At 45.2% G+C, this 23,443-nt stretch overlaps 1 protein-coding gene across 4 annotated transcripts in view; it reads right to left on the minus strand.

Annotated features, from left to right (window-relative positions):
* LOC129855138 (transducin-like enhancer protein 1) overlaps positions 1-18,467 on the minus strand; it is a 47,729-nt gene extending 29,262 nt beyond the window's left edge. For 3 of the 4 annotated variants that reach the window (XM_055922493.1, XM_055922494.1, XM_055922491.1), the window contains exons 1-2: positions 17,777-18,467; positions 7,976-8,121 (exon numbers count right to left, since the gene is read on the minus strand). In XM_055922493.1, the coding sequence (XP_055778468.1) occupies positions 7,976-8,121; positions 17,777-17,800 (170 nt within the window). In that variant the 5' untranslated portion in view covers positions 17,801-18,467. The remainder of the gene's footprint in view (positions 1-7,975; positions 8,122-17,776) is intronic. The other variant, XM_055922492.1, reaches the window with a different exon arrangement.
* Positions 18,468-23,443: the final 4,976 nt, after the last annotated feature.

The following is a 23,443-nucleotide window of genomic DNA, read 5'->3' on the forward strand; positions in this document are numbered from 1 at the left end:
CGCACTCAACCAACTCTATAAAAGGCCATAAGCACATCTATCACTCCAGTGTTTAATTACTAAATTGTAATTATTTCGCCACTATGGCCTATTTATTGCCTTACCTCCCTTATCTTACCACATTTGCACACACTATATATAGACTTAACTTCCTCTATTGTGTTATTGGCTGCATCTTTGTTGATTCCATGTGTAACTCTGTGTTGTTGTTTGTGTCACACTGCTTGTGCTTTATCTTGGCCAGGTCGCAGTTGTAAATGAGAACTTGTTCTCAACTAGCCAGCTGGTTAAATGAAGGTGAAAAAAAGCAAAGAAGAAAATGCCCAACCAGAAGCGGCGCTTCTAGTGGCCGGGGACTTTAAAGCAGTCAAACTTATATCAGTTTTACCACATTTTTACCAGCATGTCACATGTGCAACCATGGGGGGGGGGGGGGGGGGGGGGACGACAATCCTAGACCACCTTTACTCCTAGACCACCTTTACTCCACACACAGAGATGCATACAAAGCTCTCCCCCACCCTCCATTTGGCAAATCTGACCACAAGTCTATCCTCCTGATTTCTGCTTACAAGCAAAAACTTAAGCAGGAAGTACCAGTGACACGCTCAACACGGAAGTGGTCAGATGACGCGGAGGCTACCCTACAGGACTGTTTTGCTAGCACAGACTGGAATATGTCCCGCGATTCATCAGATGGCATTGAGGAATACACCACCTCAGCCATTGGCTTCATCAATAAGTGCGTCAATGACAACGTCCCCACAGTGATACATATCCCAACCAGAAGCCAAGGCTAGAGCTTTCAAGGAGTGGGAGACTAATCTGGACGCTTATAAGACACGCTATGCCCTCAGACGAATCATCAAACAAGCAAAGCATCAATACAGGATTAAGATTGAATCCTACTACACCGACTCTGACGCTCGTCGGATGTGGCAGGGCTTGAAAACTATTACGGAATACAAAGGGAAACTCAGACGTGAGCTTCCCAGTGACACAAGCTTACCAGACGAGCTAAATGCCTTTTATGTTCACTTCGTGGCAAGCAACACTGCAGCATGCACGAGAGCACCAGATGTTCTGGATGACTGTGTGATATTGCTCTCGGTAACCGATGTGAGCAAAACCTTTAAACAGGTCAACATTCACAAAGCCGCTGGGCCAGACGGATTACCAGGACGTGTACTCAAAGCATGCGCGGACCAACTGTCCAACTTCACTGACATTTTCAACATCTCCCTGACCGAGTCTGTAATACCTACATGTTTCAAGCAGACCACCATAGTCCCTGTGCCCAAGGAAGCGAAGGTAACCTGCCTAAATGATTACCGCCCCGTGACACTCACGTCGGTAGCCATGAAGTACTTTGAAAGGCTGGTCATGGCTCACATCAACAGCATCCTTCCCAGACACCCTAGGCCCACTCCAAATCACATACCACCCCAACAGATTACGCAATCTCAATCGCAATCCACACTGCCCTTTCCCATCTGGACAAATGGAACACCTATGTGAGAATGCTGTTCATTGACTACAGCTCAGCATTCAACACCATAGTGCCCACGAAGCTCATCACTAAGCTAAGGACCCTGGGACTAAACACCTCACTCTGCAACTGGATCTTGGACTTCCTGACAGGTCGTCCCCAGGTGGTAAGAGTAGGCTTCAATACGTCTCCACACTGATCCTTAACACAGGGCCCCTCAGGGGTGTGTACTTAGTCCCCTCCTGTATTCCCTGTTCACCCACGACTGCATGGCCAAACACGACTCCAACACCATCATTAAGTTTTCTGATGACAACAGTGGTAGGCCTGATCACTGACAACGATGAGACGGCCTACAGAGAGGAGGTCAGAACTAGCAGTGTGTTGCCAGGACAACAACCTTTCCCTCAATGTGAGCAAGACAAAGGAGTTGATCGTGGACTACAGGAAAAGGCGGGCCGAACAGGCCCCCATTAACATCGTCGGGGCTGTAGTGGAGCAGGTCGAGAGTTCCAAGTTCATTGGTGATGTGGACACCATCATGGTCCAAACATACCAAGAAAGTTGTGAAGAGGGCACGACAAAACTTTTTCCCCCTAAGGAGACTGAAAATATTTAGCATGGGCCCCCAGATCCTCAAAAGGTTCTACAGCTGCACCATCGAGAGCATCCTGACCAGTTGCATCACCACCTGGTATGGCAACTGCTCGGCATCTGACCGTAAGGCGCTACAGAGAGTAGTGCGAACGGCCCAGTACATCACTGGGGACAAGCTTCCTGCCATCCAGGACCTATAATAGGCCGTGTCAGAGGAAAGCCCATAAAACTGTCAGAGACCCCAGTCACTGAAGTTACAGACTGTTTTCTCTGCTACCGCAAGGAAAGCGGTACCGGAGCGCCATGTCTAGGACCAAAAGGCTCCTCAAAAGCTTCTACCACCAAGCCATTAGACTGCTGAACAATTCATAAAAATCACCACCGGACAATTTACATTGACCCCCCTTGTACACTGCTGCTACTCACTGTTTGTTTGCTACCTATGCATAGTCACTTCACCCCTACCTATATGTACAGATTACCTCAACTAGCCTGTACCCCCGCACACTGACTCGGTACCGGTGCCCACCGGTATATAGCCTCGTTATTGTTATTCTGTTACTTTTTATTTTAGCCTACTTATTTTCTTCTTCTTGAACTGCACTGTTGGTTAAGGGCTTGTAAGTAAGCATTTCACAGTAAAGTCCAAACTTGTATTCAGCGTAAGTGACAAAGTTTGATTCAATTTTTTGGGGGTTGATTTGACATACACCCTTCCCTTGTAATGTTTGACCTTTATGTCAGCCCATCTATACCATACAACAGCAGAGGAATATACCGCACATATACAGGCAAATATATTAAATCAATATTTATTGTGAATTTAGCACAGAAGATAGGATCACATTCAAAAAGAAATGTTACAATTCTCTCCTAGTGTTTATGGGGGGGGGGGGGGGGGGGGGCTCATTTTGTGTGTGCGACTGTGCGTGTGTGGGCATGTGTGTGTCTCCATGTCATTAAGTGACCACAAGAGCATAACAAGGGGGGGGTATTTCATGTAGAAATGATTGCCTGTAATAATTAGTCCATGGCTCAGCAGCATTCAGACAGAGGAGACGAGAGTGTGTGTATAGAAAGGAGGGAGTGGATGGTGTGTAGATGGAGAAAGATTAATTGCTCCGTTCTGAACACCCCCTGATCCGACCAGCATAATAAAGTTCTGAATCGGTTCAAACCCCCAAAAACGTAATTGTTCATATAGTTCCTTTTCGTTCATTTTTTAAGCTGTGAAATCAACATCGTTTTCACATTTAGCTCATTAAATTTACCCTACCAATTAGCACGGCTAGAGCAGCTTGCTATGGAACTTGTAAGGTAGTTGTTTACACGTTTAATTGGTCAGTTAAGTGCATGTCTGAGATGCGACAGAAATTTTACTGGTGAGTAGAGGGGGATGAAAATAACTTCACTGAATTACAGAATGATATACATTACAGAATGATATACTATATACATAATTAACCAGTTCTCAAGATATGAAAATAATGGTTCTGTTCCGGAATACTAGAGGATATGATGGTTCTGTTCCTGAATACTAGAGGACATGATGGTTCTGTTCCTGAATACTAGAGGACATGATGGTTCTGTTCCTGAATACTAGAGGACATGATGGTTCTGTTCCTGAATACTAGAGGACATGATGGTTCTGTTCCGGAATACTAGAGGACATGATTCTGTTCCTGGAAAAATGTAGCCATTTCCCAATTTTGGGGTTTGTTCCCTGAACCGGTTCCAACCCTGGTGGAGATAGTAGAAAGAGAGAGAGAAACACAGTGTGAGAGTAAGACAGAGAAATAGAGAGAGAAAGAGTGATATGGAGTCTGCTACATGTCAGCATGCTCTGCTCTCCCCATCACGGTGACAGCAGATAAGATGATCATCGGAATGCGCTACGAATCTGCAGCCTGCCAGCACTCAGACAGCTCTGTCAGCAGAGCACCATTACCCCAAGCACACACACACACACACAAACATGCACCGCACACACACACACACACACACACACCGCACACATGCCACCAGACCTACACTAAACACACACGATCACAAAGAAGCATGTTTGTGCACTGTAGTGCCCACACGCTCGATCACATGCACTATACCTCAATCAAAACAAACGTGGTCTCATTAAAATACCTTAGTGTAATTGCAGAGTATATTGCATGGTTCCAATGTGTGTCAGAGCTGTAGCAGCAGGTGGCTATGCTAAACCTCTGCTGCTACCTCTACTACCCACACACCTGCCTGGGATTCATTAGGCCACGCAATGGTTCCATTTCAAAACGTCTTGCAACAGAAAATTTAAATGAGCGATTGTTATTGGATGAGTCCAGGTCGTCGTCTTCACCTTGTTCCCAATGAGCGCGTCAAGGCTTGGACACAAAACGCCCCACTGACAGCTAGAGGGAAATTAATATACACAACAGATGCATGCGTGTAGCAAAGTCTTATTCTTATGAATAGCGTACGGTGTGGAGTAGGACAGGCCGGCTGGTGTGGAGTAGGACAGGCCGGCTGGTGTGGAGTAGGACAGGCTGGCTGGTGTGGAGTAGGACAGGCTGGCTGGTGTGGAGTAGGACAGGCCGGCTGGTGTGGAGTAGGACAGGCCGGCTGGTGTGGAGTAGGACAGGCCGGCTGGTGTGGAGTAGGACAGGCAGGTTGGTGGATGGTTGTTCGGGTTGTCGTGCTCAGTTCCCCCTCATCTCGTCCTCTCTTTTAAACCCCCCCCCCCAGCGCTCCACTCAGTGTAGCCTTTCAAGGGTGGGGGCAGTGCTCTTTGTACTAACTAGCATGTGTGAGTTTACAGTAAAGACAGTGTGCGCACACATGAGACTAGTTTACTGTACAGACGGTCCTTTCATGAATACATGCTCAGACCCACCCTGCTCACTTAAGCACCAACCAGTAACCACCAAACACATGCTCAGTCACACACAATCCCACAAAGACAGGCTGTGCCACACACACAAACAACCCTGAACCACAAACCTTGAGACAGTCATAAACCCAATGTTCCATCCGCTCACACACAGTTGTTTTGAGCACAGTGCTGGTATCAAAACAGTGTGATCCTGTCAGAGCAGAAGAGAGAAGTGGGTACTCTGTTCTCTGAGTGGCAGCATGGTAACAGTATGAGAGCCTCTCCTCCACTCTAGACCTCCATACACAACAACATCAACACACTGTTAGATGTGTGCCGGCGCTGACGTTCGTATGGAAACAGTGTTTCTATGTCACACATTCCCCAGTCAAGACAGATCCGTGTGTGTGTGCGCGTGTGTGTGTGTGTGTGTGTGGGGGGGGGGGGGGGGTTGTGTGTAGAGAGAATTACTGTAATGAGAGCCCCATGTCAGCAGCTCCCTCCAGTCTGCTGATTAGAGGTTGTTTAAAGAGCAGCTGCAGAACACACACACAAAACTAACTTGGCAGGCACAAACAAGTTCATTTCATGAAGTAGCAAGTGACCCACACATCTAGCTAGGTTTAATGAATGTCTTCCTCTTTGGGTCCGGATACTGTATCTTGTATCACACACACAAAGAACAAGAGGGTCACAAACACACAGAGAGACACACACAGAAAGAGACACCAGGAAAGACACATAACCCATTACTCCTAATCCCTTTACCTTGGTCTCTTTCCTGCCTCCTAATCCACTTAAGCAACAACGATCAGGCTCCAGCCACGATCAACAAGGCCAAAATACTAACTAAACCCTGCTATTTCTAACCCAGGTCTGAGTGTGAGGCTGCATTCAGCTTGTCGGTCTCGGTCCACTGTGGTGTGTGTGCGTGCCGTGTGCCATGCGTTTTAACCTAGAGTAAGTCTGATTAGTCTGTCAGTAATAGGTGAGTGTGTGCTCATGAGATCCTCTGTGGCGAGAGACCTGCAGCTTTCCTGTCTGTCTGCTGAGGGATACTAAGCAGGTCACCCCTAATCCAATAGACTGGTGTCTGTCCTAAACATGCTTTGCATAACACTATGTGTGTGGCTCTCTGCCGTAGAATGCTTAAGTCGAATCTAGAATCTGCTACAGAATGCAATTTATAGTTGGGGGATAATGAATTCAGTGTTAATCCATCAAGCTTGATTCTTGCCAATTTATATTTAGTTTATATTAAATGCACAGACTTTTGCCCCTACCTACATGTACATATTAACTCAATTATGTCTACTACCTCGTACCCCTGCACATCTACTCGGTACCGGTACTCCGTGTATATAGTTTCGTTACTGTCATTTTGTGTTACCATCTCCTTTTTTTGCAATTTTTTTCAAACTTTTTGGCTCTGCATTGTTGTGAAAGGGCTTGTGCGTAAGCAGTGACTTGTGAGTTCCCCAGTGACTTTTGGGTGATTATGGGATCTATGTTCTAATTGGGGTTCGAAAGCCTTCTATTTTAAGTTAATTGCCATCATGAATGTCTTTTAGCCAGGTTGCGATGACATAGTAGACAACTCTCTCTGTATTCAATTGAGGTGTCTGAAATTGGCAGCAAGGTCATCATGATGCTTTGACAGGGAACATACATTAGCTAGGAGGATAGTTTGGAGAGGTGGGTGGCTTTTTCTGGCTCTGACGTGTTGCCTCACTACGCCCTTCTTGACTAGTTGGTGTTTTGGTTTCTGTCCTTTTCATATAATCCGGTATGTCTGGAAAACACTCCGTCTCCCCATTCAAAGTGTGCCTTAGCAGGATTAGCCCATCCTTCTTGTAGCAGAGCACATCTCCGTTCCCCAGGGAGCACCAGCCTTCAGGTGATCCCAACACTAAGCATTTGATAAGGAAGAAGCATGTTGAGATTGCCAGAAAGTTGAGTTCGATGTTTCTGAACATATTGATCACATCTGTACACTTTATAATCCACAAAGGGGTAGGGGAATTATCCACATTACGGTATCACATAGAACAAGAAAATGTGCAGGGAACCCACACATTTTTTAAATTGCTGGCTTGTTTGAGAGAGAAACGAGTCACCGCCATGCAGCGCCACTGGAAGATATATCTGGAACCAGCCAGGCCTGTTTGAAAGCTGGCCCCCTGTTTGTATAGGGAGCCTTTCATCTGGTTCCTGGGAGCTGGGTGGAGGGAGAGGGGGCCATACAATAGAAGTTAGCTGGAGGAGAGGGTGGATGAGCTGATTCTGGCTGGTCGAATCAAAGCGGGGGACCGTGTGAAGGTGTGCCAAGAGAACAGAGAGCGGCAGAGCAGGCTGAGGCTGGGAGGCAGGCTGGGACGACACTGACAGCTAGAGTCCCACAGTCAAAGCCAGTCAGGCCAGCTCTGTCTACATTCTTACACATCAACCACATAGATAGAGACATACAGGAAGACAAACACACACACACTGAAACGCACACATACATGTTGGAATATTGTTATGGAGTCTCAATCTTCTGAGACTCCTTACCCCAACAACAGAGCACCAACCCAGCCCCAATGCCTAGCAGCCTACGGAAGGAAAACTCTCTCAAAGCCTTGAAACGCATAATAAACGACTCGTATACAGTTAACGACATCCATAAGATGCACGTTCCAGTTCATCTACTAACATAAAGGATGAAGAAAGCCTCCATCCATTGTTGTGCTTTTCCCCGTTTTCTTTCCGTGGCCCGTTTCTCCAATGTACTCTCTCACTTCTCCTCCCACTTCATCGCCCTCAGTACAAGCTGAGGTTGGGTCATGTGGGCCTTCTAGAACAGATCTAGTATATAACCACCCCACTCCTGCTTCTGGTCATGGTAGCCTAATAAGATGTTAAGCAGCTCTCCAAACCCTCTTGGCCCCTGTGAGCTACGTAAGCTGTAAACTAGCACATAAACAAACACGCACACAGAGAGAGAGGAGGCTGCCGTGTTGAGTTGGGTACTAGGGGAGGTTGTGCACCTGTGGTACTGGGTCTGGAGGAACTGGAACTCCTCCTTGATGCGGTCCAGGGTCTCTGGGTAGGTGAGCTTCAGGGCCTGGGGGGCTCCCGAGGCTGCAGCTGCCGCCGCGGACACTGAGGACCCAGGGGGTGGCTGGAGAGGTGCCTACGCAGAAAGACAATAAGCACTGTGAGCATATCTTGTCAAAAGTGTGAACATCTTTCAGACTCTATGTACAGGTAACTGCCAAAATAAAGGAAACACCAACATAAAGTGTCTTAATAGGGCGTTGGTCCACCATGAGCCAGAACAGCTTCAATACACCTTGACATAGATTCTGGAACTCTATTGGAAGGATGCAACACCATTCTTAGACAACAAATTCCAGAATTTGGTGTTTTATTTGATGGTGGAAAATGAGGTATCATGAGCCGCTCCAGAATCTCCCACAAGTGTTCAACTGGGTTGAGATCTGGTGACTGAGACAGCCATGGCATATGGTTTACATCGTTTATGCTCATCAAACCATTCAGTGACCACTCGTGCCCTGTGGTTGGGTGCATTGTCATGGCAGACAAAATAATGACCAAATAAACAACATGCCCAGCATTTTTATGCATGACCCTAAGCATGATGGGATGTTAATTGATTAATCAACTCAGGAACCACACCTGTGTGGAAGCAACAGCTTTCAATATACTTTGTGTGTTTCATTTACTCAAATTTTTCCATTAATTTGTCAGTTACCTGTACATAATCAGTATGTGTTGTGGTGATTTGGTAATAATGTTATACCTGTACACGTTTTATCACTGCATGTTTACATTCCAAGTCAGGTCAACATCCTTCACGTATGAATCTAATACCAGATGTGTGCCAAACACTAGTCAGGTCTGTGTGTGCGTCCTATGAGAAATGTGATTGTATGCATGGGGAGCAGTTGTGAGCTGGAGAGCCATGATGAGTTTCCTGGAGCTGAAGAACAAAGCTGAAAGACTCAGAGGGGTGTGTGTGTGTGTGTGTGTGTGTGAGCACAGAGAAGGGAGGGAGGATGAGACTGTCGGGAAACCAGGAGAGGCCAGGGAAGACAGAAACCATTGTGATGGGACAAAAAAAGTGTCAGGGCCAGATGTGTGAGGGGAGAACAAGGGTCTCTTGACCAAATTAAGACACTTGTTTAATATTAAGTCTGGGTTGAAAGGAAGGAAGGAGAAAGGGAGAATAGGCGGGACCCCATCAGGAGTAGCAACCCCAGCAGCCTGGCCTTCCTCTCTCTGAAGTAGAATCCTCGGTAGCCTGGCTCTCCTCTCTCTGGAGTAGCATCCCCGGTAGCCTGGCCCTCCTCTCTCTGGAGTAGCATCCCCGGTAGCCTGGCCCTCCTCTCTCTGGAGTAGCATCCCCGGTAGCCTGGCCCTCCTCTCTCTGGAGTAGCTTCCCCGGTAGCCTGGCCCTCCTCTCTCTGGAGTAGCTTCCCCGGTAGCCTGGCCCTCCTCTCTCTGGAGTAGCATCCCCGATAGCCTGGCCCTCCCCTCTCTGGAGTAGCATCCCCGGTAGCCTGGCCCTCCTCTCTGGTCCCTCTCTGCGGGACTTCGTGCAATTAGTTAGCAGGGCCTCAGAGGTAATGCTGCAGGACAGCCAGACAATGGGCCGGACCTTGGGCTAGCGACTGTCAATCTGTATCTCTGTCAATGGAGGCCCACCCCTCCGCCCTGGTGCTAAAGCTACATTGAAGGATATACGACAGGCCGTTCACACCACTGCTCTCTTTAATGAGAACAGAGGTGGTGTGTGTGTGTGTGTGTGTCTAGAGGAAATAATTGAGTGGGTATAGCGCCACTCATGGGCCCTATGCAGAAGAATGTCATTGGTTTATAAAGTGACATCAGTCACATTAAGTAGATGGCTTGTTCGTTCCGCTGGATTCCCTGGTGGAGGGGAAACTGGAGAAGGGAGAGGTCGAGAGAGAAGACATATGGAACTCAGCGCTCGGTCCTGCATGTGACTGCACTGTGGATCTGCACAGCACCGCTAAAAGCAGGTGTGTGTTAGTATGACATAGGCAGACAAGAAATATCCACCGTCATAGTAAGGATGAAGCCGGAGCTGGAATGTGAAGCTAACTGAAGCCAACAAGCTTTAGAAAACCCTGAGTAGATCTAGCTTAAATCGTAGTACACCCCTCAGGTCCACTGAGGTTCAAGAGAGGGGCTGCTCATTGTTCCAGCCTCTAACGAGCTCCTCTCCCCTGCCTGCTTGCCTGCGCTCCAACTCAATCTGCTGGCCAGATCCTCCCCCTGAGCACAGGCAGGGGCACACAGACTCCCTCGCTCTCACACACACACCAATTACTCTTCACAGGCCAGAGAAAGGCGCCTCAGGAACAAGAGCGCCATGGCCATTTTGTAGGAGGCGAGGGAGGTAAGGAGGGGGAATACTTCTGCCCTTCTCTCTCCACCTTCCACTCCCTTTTTTCTTGTTTTTCACCTCAGTGTGTGTGCGCTCCGGAGAACAGGTGCAGAGAGCCTTTTTGAGACAGAAATGGGGAGTGTGGGATCGAGGCTGACCCAGTAGTTGAGTTCGGTGATGGGGGAGATTTATGAAGACAGAGGAAACTGCTGCCTGGGCTTCTACTAACATCAGCCATTCTGGCTCTGATGCCCAGGTGCTGTTATGATTCAGGCCAACGTCAGAATAGATGCCAGCAGGCACACAGCAGACCCCTGTGGCCCCTCACGGAAACCACAATATGAACGAGTGGAGTGCTGCAGAGCAGACCCTCCATTAGCTGTCAGTCAGATGACTCTCTGATCCCTCTACCTCACTGGTCAGCTGCTCTGGTTTAGTGTGTGATGTCAGAGGTCACACTGCTGACCTGATCACCATTGGATTACCCAATCACCCACCCAGGCATCCAGCCAGCCAGCCAGCCAGATAGGACTCAAAAACGTACTCTCAAGTACAATACAATCCCTCTGATTACTCCAACCAATCCTGTTTGTCCCTATAGGAAGTCAGGGAATGTGCCAAGCTCCAAACAGCCATGTTCCACCGTGCCATGAAGAGCCAGAGGCTAGAGAGCACCATTAGGGTAAAGGAACCATAGGCAGTCAGGCTGCTATCTGATCAGCCACCTTCCTCCCTGAGTCCCCTGGTAATCTGCCCTGGTCCAGCTCAGCAAGGAATACATTGTAGTGATTAAATCAGGCCCCAGCTGGGAGCAGTAGTGGTGGAAAGGAAAGGAGGTGAAGAGGCATCCCAGGACAGTAATGGCTCTAATCAGGCCTAAGTTGTCTTTAATGGGCCTTTAAATAGGCTGGAGGAAGGCCTACAGGGACACCCCAGCCAGGGAAGACTGCCGCTGGGTGCTGGGCTGGAGATAGGCTGGCTGGGCAGCACACACAGCCTGCTGCTGCAAATGACTGATGCTTCATATATAGAGAGTGTCTGGCTGCTATTAAAGTCATACATGCTAACACACACACAGACAGACAGACATGCACAGACACACACCCTCTAAGGAACAGCGGGTGTGGCATTCCCTGCATGCAATCAATGTTGTTTTCCTTTTACTCCTTCTAATTAAACCAAATAGCACTAAACCACTATGACCTCACATCCCTTGATTCTCCCCAAAACACACACGACGCAACACGCCCACACACACCACACATACACGCCACAAGCGTGCACACACACCAAAGGTGAAGCCCCTTGAGGACTTCAGTTCTTTAGGTTACCTGCACTTCTATGCCAAGCAGTCTTCTCCCAGTCTCCAACAGAATAAGAACTGTAAACCAATCTAGCCAACGAACCATCCTGCTAATTACACTGTGCTTTCCCACAGAGCCGATCGTTCAGAGTAAACAGCCACCATGCTCCCTCACTGCTGGGGCACTGCCTGCCTGTCTGCACGCCCATCTCTGGGGACACAGTAGTGGGAAGGAGGGCATGGCAGACCTAACCCCGGCCTCCAGCTGGAGAACCATAGAAGAGTAACAGCCCCCTGCCCCCCTTCCACTCTCCCCCAAGCATTCCCCTACTGATTAAAACACAACTGTGAAACATGGCAATATATTGTCCTTGCAGAAAGCGTTTGAAGTTCAAGCCTCATATCAAATTATTCAAATATGATAGTCAACAAACCAGTTATTTGCATTTTAAAGCACCTCTGTGGGTGGATGACACGCACGCGCACACAAATACACGTAGACAAACGCACGCACACAATTGATCACAAGCGGCAGGGTCTCTCTGCTGTGATGTGGGAGTGAATGAGTGAGAGAAATGCCCCAGTTCTCTCTTACTAAGGGGAGGGCTGCTAGGCACCGCTTTCATTTGCGCTACACCTTTCTTTTTTCCCCTCACTCCTGAAAGCTTGTTATTCAAATGTCCCCGCTGTCAGTGTATATAGGCGGTGCAGAACTGTTTGGTTGTCAGCTGTGTTAATTGCTGTAAGTGCCTTCCTTTATTAGGTAACCCACCCACAGCCGGTTTGTTCTTTCCATGGCTCAGACTTAAGCGCCACATCTCCAGAGCTGGTGTAAACCTGGCCCAAAAACCTCTCCTCTGGCAGGCGGGTGGCCATCTAATCGAACACTGGAAATAAAGAGCTAATCAAGCTGGGTTACAGGAAGTGCCTCACACATTCTGGGTCTGTGGGGGCAATAGCCCATCACTCCCCGGCGCTTCCCTCCTAGCCCATCACTCCCCGGCGCTTCCTTCCCCGGCGCTTCCCTCCTAGCCCATCACTCCCCGGCGCTTCCCTCCCCGGCGCTTCCCTCCTAGCCCATCACTCCCCGGCGCTTCCCTCCCCGGCGCTTCCCTCCCCGGCGCTTCCCTCCCCGGCGCTTCCCTCCCCGGCGCTTCCCTCCTAGCCCATCACTCCCCGGCGCTTCCCTCCCCGACGCTTCCCTCCTAGCCCATCACTCCCCGGCGCTTCCCTCCTAGCCCATCACTTCCCTCCTAGCCCATCACTTCCCAGTGCTGCTGAAGTGGACCTGTCCAGAATCAGCCCAGTGGGAGTCCTGGATCAATCAGGGTCTGATGGAGCCTGCTGGCATTACTGGACCTCAGAGGAACAGGGGGGTGGGGGGTGGGGGGGGGGGGGGGGGGGGGTGGAATGGATACATGTACAAACAGAACTCTTAATCATTAGGTGTGATTGTAGATCTACACTCTACAGCCAGACCTGTGTAGTGTGGTGAATTTCCGTAAGCAGAGTTTGGTTAGGTGAGCTGACTCTGGTGGACATCTGATTGCCGACACTGTAGTGCGATTCTACATGTAGAATCGGTTTGCAAATTACGTCCAGCACTCTGCTCAGAGGTGCTAAGTACTCTTGCCCGGCAAACGCTACCGGTAAATGGAACTGGAAGCTAAGCATTGAGAACAGCAGTGCTGACACATCTACTACTAGTCTGCATTATGCTGATTTCCAAGAACTGTAAGGTGGAGCTGGTCTCCTTGGTCAGGCTATACTAAGCAGTCTGCCTGCCACAGCAAAATGTTATCAAATCAATGTCTCACTGCTATGTAACAAAAATGAGGAAAGATGTTTTTCCACACATCTGCATGTCAGGTGTTTACCTAAACATTAATTGAACTTCATTCATGGAATTGCTTCCCAACATTTTGAAAAAAGTCAAATAAATCATAAGAACGACTCTAGCAAGAGCACATTTCTGGCAATATATTCTGTTACATATACAGTGAGTACAAAACATTAGGAACATCTGCTCTTTCCATGACAGACTGACCTGGTAAATGTATACTCAGTACATTATACTCACTCTACCATGCTTTCCACATTAAAGGAAACTTGACAAACAATGTTCCACAAAGGATTATATATACACTGAACAAAAATATAAATCGCAGAAATGTTCCATATGCACATAAAGCTCATTTCTCTCAAATTTTGTACACAAATTTGTTTACATCCATGTTAGTGAACATTTCTCATTTGCCAAGATAATCCATCCACCTGACAGGTGTGGCATATCAAGAAGCTGATTAAACAGCATGATCATTACACAGGTGCACCTTGTGCTGGGGACAATAACAGGCCACTCTAAAATGTGGTTATGACACAACACAATGCCACAGATGTCTCAAGTTGATGGAGTTTGTTATTGGCATGCTGACTGCAGGAATGTCCAACAGAGCTGTTGCCAGAGAATTTAATGTTAATTTCTATACCATAAGCTGCCTCCAACGTCGTTTTAGAGAATTTGGCAATACGTCCACCAGCTTCACAACCGCAGAACACATGTAACCACCAGGAACTCCACATTCAGCTTCTTCACCTGCGGGATCATCGGAGACCAGAAACCCGGACAGCTGATGAAACTGAGGAGTATTTGTCTGTAATAAAGCCCTTTTGTAGAGAAAAACTCATTCTGATTGGCTGGGACTGGCTCCAAAGTGGGTGGGCTCCCAGGTCCACCCAGTTGTGAAATCCATAGATTAGGATCTAATTTATTTATTTCAATTGACGTTTTCCTTACATGTATTGTAACTCAGAAAAATGGTTGAAATTGTTGCGTTCATATTTTTGTTCAGTATAGTTTCATAAATTGTTCCCTGGGTCTTCCAAACATGCTTTAATGAAAGCCAATGACTTGAGAGACAGGCTTTCAGTGTTTCAAGCCTGTTGTGGTTAAAATGAAACAGAATCCGTACTTTCTTTCCCAACCCAGCGCCCCTCTCCCTCCAGGATGCATAACCATACATTTGAGCTGTGGTTGGTAGCTAGCTCCCCAGGGGATGCAGTGTAGAGTTGGTGGATGAGATGGATTGGGTTAAGAGCTGTAACCACAGCGCCACGTTCTGTTCTGTTCTCCCTTTAGTTCTACAGCTGGCTGGGCTGAGGGCGCATTAAGTTTGTTTAGAGCCCTCTCACTCCTCTGTCAGGGTACTATGGGCATGGTATGGAGAGAACAGAGAGAGAATCTGAAGAGGTAAAATTTCCTCTCAGGAAGTGGCATAAATAAATTCAAAACTACTAGTAGAATCCATTTGAACCCAATTCAGCTACTTTCAAATATGTACAAGGTTTTATTGATTAAAAACAGTGTAATGTCTGGTGCTAGCCATCAGAAAGTACCCCTTGAATTATTCCACATTGTTGTATTACCACCTGAATTCAAAATGGATTAAATATATTTTCTCACCCATCTACACACAATACCCCATAATGACAAAGTGAAAACATGATTTTAGAAATGATAAGCAAATGTAATGAGAATTAAATACAGAATTGTAATTTATATAAGTATTCACACCCGAGTCAATACTTTGTAGAAGCACCTGGCAGCGACTACAGCTGAGTCTCTTTTGGGGTAAATCTCTAAGAGCTTTGCACACCTGGACTGTACAATATTTGCCCATTGTTCTTTTCAAAATTCTTCAAGCACTGTCAAGTTGATTGTTGATCACTGCTAGACAGCCATTTTCAAGTCAGCCATTTTCAAGCAAATTTAAATCAAAACTGAACTAGGCCACGCAGGAACATTCAACATTGTCTTGATAAGCAACTCCAGTGTATATTTGGTATTGTGTTTTAAGTTATTGTCCTGCTGAAAAGGTGACTTCATCTCCAAGTGTCTGTTGGAAATCAGACAACCAGGTTTTTCTTTGGGAAAAACTCCCTAGTCCTTGCCAATGTCAAGCATACCCATAACATGATGCAACCACCACCATGCATGAAAATATGAAGAGTGGTACTCAGTGATGTGTTGGATTTGCCCCAAACATAATTCTTTGTATTCAGGACAAAAAGTTAATTTCGTTGCCACATGTTTTGCAATATTACTTAAGTGCCTTGTTGCAAACAGGATGCATGTTTTGGAATATTTTTATTCTGTACACGCTTCCTTATTTTCACTATGTAATTTAGGTTAGTATTGTGGATTAACCACAATGTTGTTGATCCATCCTCAGTTCTTATATCACAACCATTAAACTCTGTTTTGAAGTCACCATTGGCCTCATGGTGAAATCCCTGAGCAGTTTCCTTCCTCTCTGGCAACTGAGTTAGGAAGGACGCCTGTAACTTTGTAATGACTGGGTGTATTGATACTGTACACCATCCAAAGTGTAATTAATAACTTCATCATGCTCAAAGGAATATGCAGCGTGTGCTTTATTTTTACACATCTACCAATCGGTGCCGTTCTTTGCGAGGCATTGGAAAACCTCCCTGGTCTTTGAGGTTGAATCTGTGCTAGAAATTCAGTACTCGGTTGAGGGACCTTACAGCTAATTGTATGTGTGGGGTACAGAGATGGGGTAGTCATTCAAAAATCATGTTAACCACCATCATTGAACAAGGAATGAGTCCATTCAACTTATTGGTTAAGCACATTGCTCCTGAACGTATTTAGGCTTTCCATAACAAAGGAGTTAAATACTTATTGACTCAAGATATTTCAGCTTTTAATTTGTTAGTAATTTCAAAAATTCTCTACAAACAAATTTCCACTTTGACATTATGGGGTATTGTGTGTAGATCAGTGACAATCTCAATTGAATAAATGTTTAATTCAGGCTGTAACGCAACAAAATGTGTAAAGGGGCGTGAATACTTTCTGAAGGCATTGTACGTGTTCTAGGGACAACGGTGCCCCATTAACCTCTCTTCCCCACCCTGGCTCCGACCATGAATCATGGCATCATACTTAGCATTAGGGCCGAATCTCCATCCCTAGGAGGACATGGATGTGAAAGCACCCTCAGGGTGGGTAGAAAACCTCATTTATAGACTGCCTGATACTTTTGTTCGAATCAAACAAATCAAAAGCACATACATCATCAATAAGAGGGAAAAAACTAATTCTTGAAAACAATAAGTGACACTTCACTGGGTAGCCTGGTGGTTAGAGCGTTGGGCCAGTAACCGAAAGGATGCTAGATCGAATCCCCGAGCTGACAATGTAAAATCTGTCTTTAAAAAATATTTTTTTTTATTTATTTAACTAGGCAAGTCAGTTAAGAACAATTCTTATTTTCAATGGTGGGTTAACTGCCTTGGTCTGGGGCAGAACAGATTTTACCTTGTCAGCTCTGGGATTTGATCTTGCAACCTTTCAGTTACTAGTCCAACGCTCTAACCACTAGGCTACCTGCCGTTAACCCACTGTTCCAAGGTCGTCATTGTAAATAAAAATGTGTTCTTAACTGACTTGCCTAGTTAAATAAACAACCCAAACCCTTGCCTATAGTTGACTCAACCCTCAAATAGACTGCCGAGTGTGGAAAGGACAAACAAACCTAGACCACTCCATCATCTAGGCCAATACAGCCTACCATTTGGATAACTCGAGGTTGGATGTTCTAATTTGACACTTTAAAGTTATACCAACAACAGGAGACCAGAATTTGCACAGAATGATTTTCACTAAAGTTCTTGTTTTGCCAGATTCTGGCGGTATAAATCCCCTCTGTTTATAACAGACCCATATTTGACCTATGTCGGATTGAGTTTACACCGCTCGCCGTTCAAGTACTAAACGTAAAATGAGTAAGGGTTTGCAATGTTGCAGCATGTGTTACTTTTTGACCAACATGATCACAAAGGAATTCCGGATACAAATAGCATAGATACAATGACATAGATAAAATGGAACAATAAATCATGTAGCAAGTTTATGGCCCTACCTCTGTATACATTCTTGCTCAAGTTGTTTCCTTTATTTCAAATAAACTTACTTCAATAGACAGAGAAAGGTTAGATAATAATGTATCGATCGCTGAAGTTTTATAGTATAGCTCCAAGAGAACAATTACCGAACGTTACATGCTAATCGTATAGCCTACTTACCGGAGGTCGGTTTTGAGGAAACATTCTGGGCGCCGATTAATTAGGTTTTTTTTTATCTTCTTCCTCTCTTATGGGCAAAACAAAAAGATAAGGGCAGAAATGGAGAAGACGTTATATTGTCGGTTTCAGAGACGCATTTGGCTTGGTTTCAGAGGCAGTAATGGCAAAGCTAGTCTCGGCTCGCTAATTCCTTGCTCAAGACTCCCTTTGTTCTGGTCTATGTTCAACCCACAGACAAATAACATTCGATGTAGTAAAGATGCACCCAGTCCACGGCTAAATGTTTAGAGTCCTCGTGACTACGCACTTCGAATGAGTAAAATGGCACCTTTTCTTCTCGTAAATACTCCCCTCCACGGTGTATTCTCACCTAGAATAAAAAGCAAATGTGGCTAGGTTGTACTATGTGGGTTCTGAGTCGGACACCACCACATTCAATGCAGCCGCAGCCTCTTTTGTCTCGTTCGTTGCCCTTCTCCTTTACAACACTGCTCTCCTCACACTCCCACCTTTTCTGGTCCTAGCCTGATCTTCAAGACATAGCTGACTTGTTTTCTCGAGAGAAACTAAAAGGACATTTGCTAGACAGAATGAGAAGGGAGTATCTCGCTATTCTCGTTGATCAAGCCAGCATAGGACTGGAGCTAAGGTTTCGCCTTTCTGTCCTTATTTATGAACAACGCATCTAGCCTACCCACTCTAATGAAAGAAGGCCAAATCTGTTCGCTGGTGCTAAAACATTTCAGACCAATGACATACAGTTTGCCAATTGCTCTTGTATAAATAGTCAAATGATATTAGTAAAGTAAACACCCTTGTTGATTTTCTCAACATGCTTGTACATTTTCTACTCAGTTCGTTCATTCGTGTAGCCATGCAATTGAAGTCTGCTTTGTATTTAAACAATATATTTATTTGAGATTCCTACATTAACCATGTTATAATTGCATATACACTACGTGTAGCTTACAATAGAACGTGGGGGTACAATGGAATCGTTCAACAATTGAATGAAATCTCCACGTGGGGCTCGACCCAGTCACAATTAACGCTGGTGAAAGTAACCAATGAGTATTCCGAACACCCACGTGGGGGACGCCAACCGTTTGTTTATTGGAGGATGCTGGTATTACAGTGGCCCAAACGTCAATCAAGTAGTCTGAAACCGCTGAGAGGACAATTTAACCCTTAAGACGTGATAGTGATGAAGTTGTGGTAGACCTATAGAACAGTGTCTATATAGCTTATTTCCTCTTCCCACAAATCGTTTACCAGTGCACAAATCTTGAATGTTGCTATATATTTTCTTATTTTCAGCTGTGAATAGAATTATATATATATATATATATATATATATATATATATATATATATATATATATATATATATATATATATATATATATATATATATATATATATATATATATATATATATATATATAATTCTATTCACAGCTGAAAATAAGAAAATATATAGTCAGGCCCTATGATAAAAGGATATTCTAAATTTGAGTAATGTTCATTTTTGAACATCTCAAATAAACAATGAACATGAGTAAAGAGAGCATCCCACCTCACAAACGAATGTATTTCATCACATAATTAGTTAATATTGCAAGTATGGTACAGAAGGAAAGCTATAGCTGTAAGCTTTAAAAATGTTTTTAAAACACACTGCCATTGTTGTTGATTTGAAAACAACACAGCATTGAGACTTGCACTCTTGATGAACCAGTGAGTAATACAATGGAGATTATAGCCAAGCACCTGCATATTTCAGTGTGTATTGTTTGTTCCTTTAAACTTTAAAGAATCAAAAATAGCATTTAAAAGAGGAAAATTTCAGAGACATTTATTGGTATTCTGGTGGAACGACCCCTTTAGCAGGCCTCATAATTAGAGAGACAGATATTGAAAAAGCAATTTTCTGACAGTGGAAATCACAACCTGCCAGGGGTGGAGTTGGAAAATACACAGAGAGACAGAGAGACAGAGAGAGAGAGAGAGAGAGAGAGAGAGAGAGAGAGAGAGAGAGAGAGAGAGAGAGAGAGAGAGAGAGAGAGAGAGAGAGAGAGAGAGATGAAGGACAGCGGGGGATGCTAAGAAAGAGGAGCCAGTGTGAGAGTTAGAGATTGAATGAAAGAGAGTGCCCAAGGGTGGTAGAAAAAGAGAGTGAAAGAGAGAGAAATGGGGAGGGGGAGAGAGAAAGAGATTTTATTGCCATTTTTTCCCAATGAATTTTAATGCAGCTTGCTGGTCTCTCTCCCAGGGTCTAGGATCACATTTATTAGAAAAAAAAGTTGTGAGGAATGCAATGTATTGCAGGCTTCTGCTTGGAGATGTTTCATGTAGGAGGTGGGCGGGTTGGGCAGGCAGCAGAGGGCAGGCAGGCAGCCAGCAGGATGTATGGGTGTGCGTTGTGTGCTGGAGGAGGCATAATAATAGATGATAGAATGTGATCTGGTAGAAGTGAAGGACACACATTATTGCTATAGGCAGGTCAGCCCAGAGAGGGGGTGATACTAACTGGGGTCTGATTGAGGCCTGCAGATCCCAGTGCTGTCTGGTCTGGAGCACAGCACTCCTTTCAAAGTCCTCAATCACCACACCATTGTTATGGAAGAGGCTCTTTTGTTTTTAGGAAAATGTCCTGTTGAAAAGCAACTAGTCCATGTGATCAACACACTCCTTTTATATCATACATGCACACATGGTCACGCACCTGCAATATCCTTTGTAATCACAACTTGTAGAACTGCATTTGGTACAGAGATGGGCTTGTACACAGCAGTAAGAGCAAGGCAAACTACTATTTATCGACAGGAAAATATCAGCAGCCATAAAACATCAACAGGGAGTGGTTGAATATGAGGAATTGTGGAGATGCAGCAACCTGTTTTTTGTCTGCAAAAACACATACAATTGCCTAGCTACACTGATTTATCAAATAAAATAAAATAGTATTTGTCACATGCTTCGCAAACAACAGGTGTAGACTAACATAGGGAGGAGGGCAGAAACATGGCAGAATGGTGCCAAGTTAACAACCTCTCCCTCAACGTGATCAAGACAAAGGAGATGATTGTGGACTACAGGAAAAGGAGGCCCGAGCATGCCCCCATTCTCATCGACAGGGCTGTAGGGGAGCAGGTTGAGAGCTTCAAGTTCCTTGGTGTCCACATCACCAACAAACTGTCATGGTCCAAACGCACCAAGACAGTCGTGAAGACGGCACGGCAACGCCTATTCCCCCTCAGGAGACTGAAAAGATTTGGCATGGGTCCTCAGATTCTTAAAACTTATACAGCTGCACCATCAAGAGCATCCTGACTGGTTGCATCCCCGCCTGGTATGGCAACTGCTTGGCCTCCGACCCCAAGGTACTACAGAGGGTAGTGTGTGTGGCCCAGTACATCACTGGGGCCAAGCTTCCTGCCATCCAGGACATCTATTCCAGGCGGTATCAGAGGAAGGCCCTAAAAATTGCCAAAGACTCCAGCCACCCTAGTCATAGACTGTTCTCTCTGCTACCGCACGGCAAGCAGTACTTTACTTCAGTTTACTTCAGTTTATTTAGTAAATACTTTGTTAACACTTATTTTTTCTTAAAACTGCATTGTTGGTTAAAGGCTTGTTGTACCTGTTGTATTCGGAGCATGTGACAAATAAAATGGATTTGATTTGAACAGTGAAATGCTTACTTAAGGGCCCTTCCCAACAATGCAGAGAGAAAAATATATAAAAAAGAATAACATGAGGAATAAAAACACAATGAGTAACAATAATCTGGCTATATACATGGGGTACCAGTACCGAGTCAATGTGCAGGTAGATATTGTATGTACATATAGGTAGGAATAAAGTGACTAGGCAACAGGATATATAATAAACAGTAACAGCAGCATATCTGATGAGTCAAAAGAGTTAGTAAATTCATGCATTTCACATCACGTTTTAACATAGAACTAAGCTGTTTCAGTACATCCATCTCAAATTAAAACAAGTGATAGAATGAGGTATCATATTGAACTGATGGGGGGCTGGGTACCCCCAAATGCCCCTCACCCCTGCACCCCCATGTTGGGGATGGCTCCTGCCCAGCATGGGGGTGAGTGACAGAGAGACAAGGCTGCAGTGTTGTTGTGAGTGCCCCTCCCCCCAGCAGACAAGCCTGGTGTCAGCACAGAGACAGCACAGTGATTTATAGGTCTCTCTTCTCCTGGGAACCCGCCTCCCTCTCCCATTCCCTCCACCCCCACTCCATCCCTCCATCCTCCCTCCTCTCTTTCCTCCTGGCCCCTGGGGGAAAAGAAGGGGTAATGACCCACATCAGCCACACACAGACACACACACATACAGAGACACACTTTCATGCACTCAGAAATAAACACAAAATACACAGACACACGCACACACGCACACACGCACACACACACTCCTGACACAGACTCAGGCACATTAACACCCACAGGCATGTGTATCTGTGAACTCAGGATTCCACTGCTCTCCTTTCATGTTGCATTCCCCGCCCACTCAACAGTCCCTCACATTCCTGATGCAATATGATGCTATATGTCCATACTACACTAGAAACTGAAACAATACACCACATCCGAATCGATGAGTTAGTTGCATAAAGTCATATAGGCCTACCAGTATTTAGGAGTGATAAAATGTTGTCTTTTTTCATATACTTGTTCATTGCTCTTTGTGGATGCGAACAACAACAGCAGACATTGCTCAACCAAAACTACCTACACATCTCTTTGGAATAAACCATGTGTCACCATAAAACTAAAATTCCCTTAGCTTAACAATGTTTATGCAATATGACTATGAAATTTTGGGGGGATTTTGAAGGGGTCATTGTCAATATCTGACATAAGCCTACTGTAGGCTATAGGCCATCATTGTAAGTAAGAATATGTTCTTAACTGATTTGCCTAGTTAAATAAAGGCTCAATAAAGTAAAAAAAATAAAAAATAATTGATGGCAATGTTCTCTTGTTCTCTATATGATCAATATAACGGATATAGCCTATGTATTTAATACAGTCCAGTATTTTGAATTTTGAATTCAAACACGCTCTGCAGGAGGAAGAGATGTTGGCCTAACATCGACTTGCAAATTACAACTTTTTCTGTCATTCATTACATACAGTAGAGGGACCTGTTCTTTTCTCACATCTAGAAAAACCTGCTCATGGGCAGTCCCACCACATAGGCTATTCCCTATTGTATGTTAATCATGGGCTCGACATTCAGGGTTGCCCTCTGGCCCTGCAACATCTTCCGAGCACACAGGGCCAGTTAATTTAGCTTTCATATGGCCGGCTTGGGCCAGTAGGCTACATTTTCAAACATAAAAAAAAAAAAATGATATTTGTATTTAATGCTTCACAATCTTCCCGACCTCTGACGCTTCACACTTGTTATCAACCAGCGTTTCCAAGCAGAGGTAAGAATGCCAAATCATCTCCATCTCGAGTCCCGCATATACGTCCTGGATCTTTGCGCCAGACCCATCTCAGCGGAGGCGGAAAACTCATCAATTCAGTGTTGAACATCAGCATGCGCATTAACAAAAAATAACCAGTGGTGGAAAAATTGTCATACTTGAGTAAAAGTACAGATACCTTAATGGAAAATGACTCAAGTAACAGTG

Source organism: Salvelinus fontinalis, chromosome 5 (assembly GCF_029448725.1).
Source record: "Salvelinus fontinalis isolate EN_2023a chromosome 5, ASM2944872v1, whole genome shotgun sequence".
Taxonomy (NCBI): domain Eukaryota; kingdom Metazoa; phylum Chordata; class Actinopteri; order Salmoniformes; family Salmonidae; genus Salvelinus; species Salvelinus fontinalis.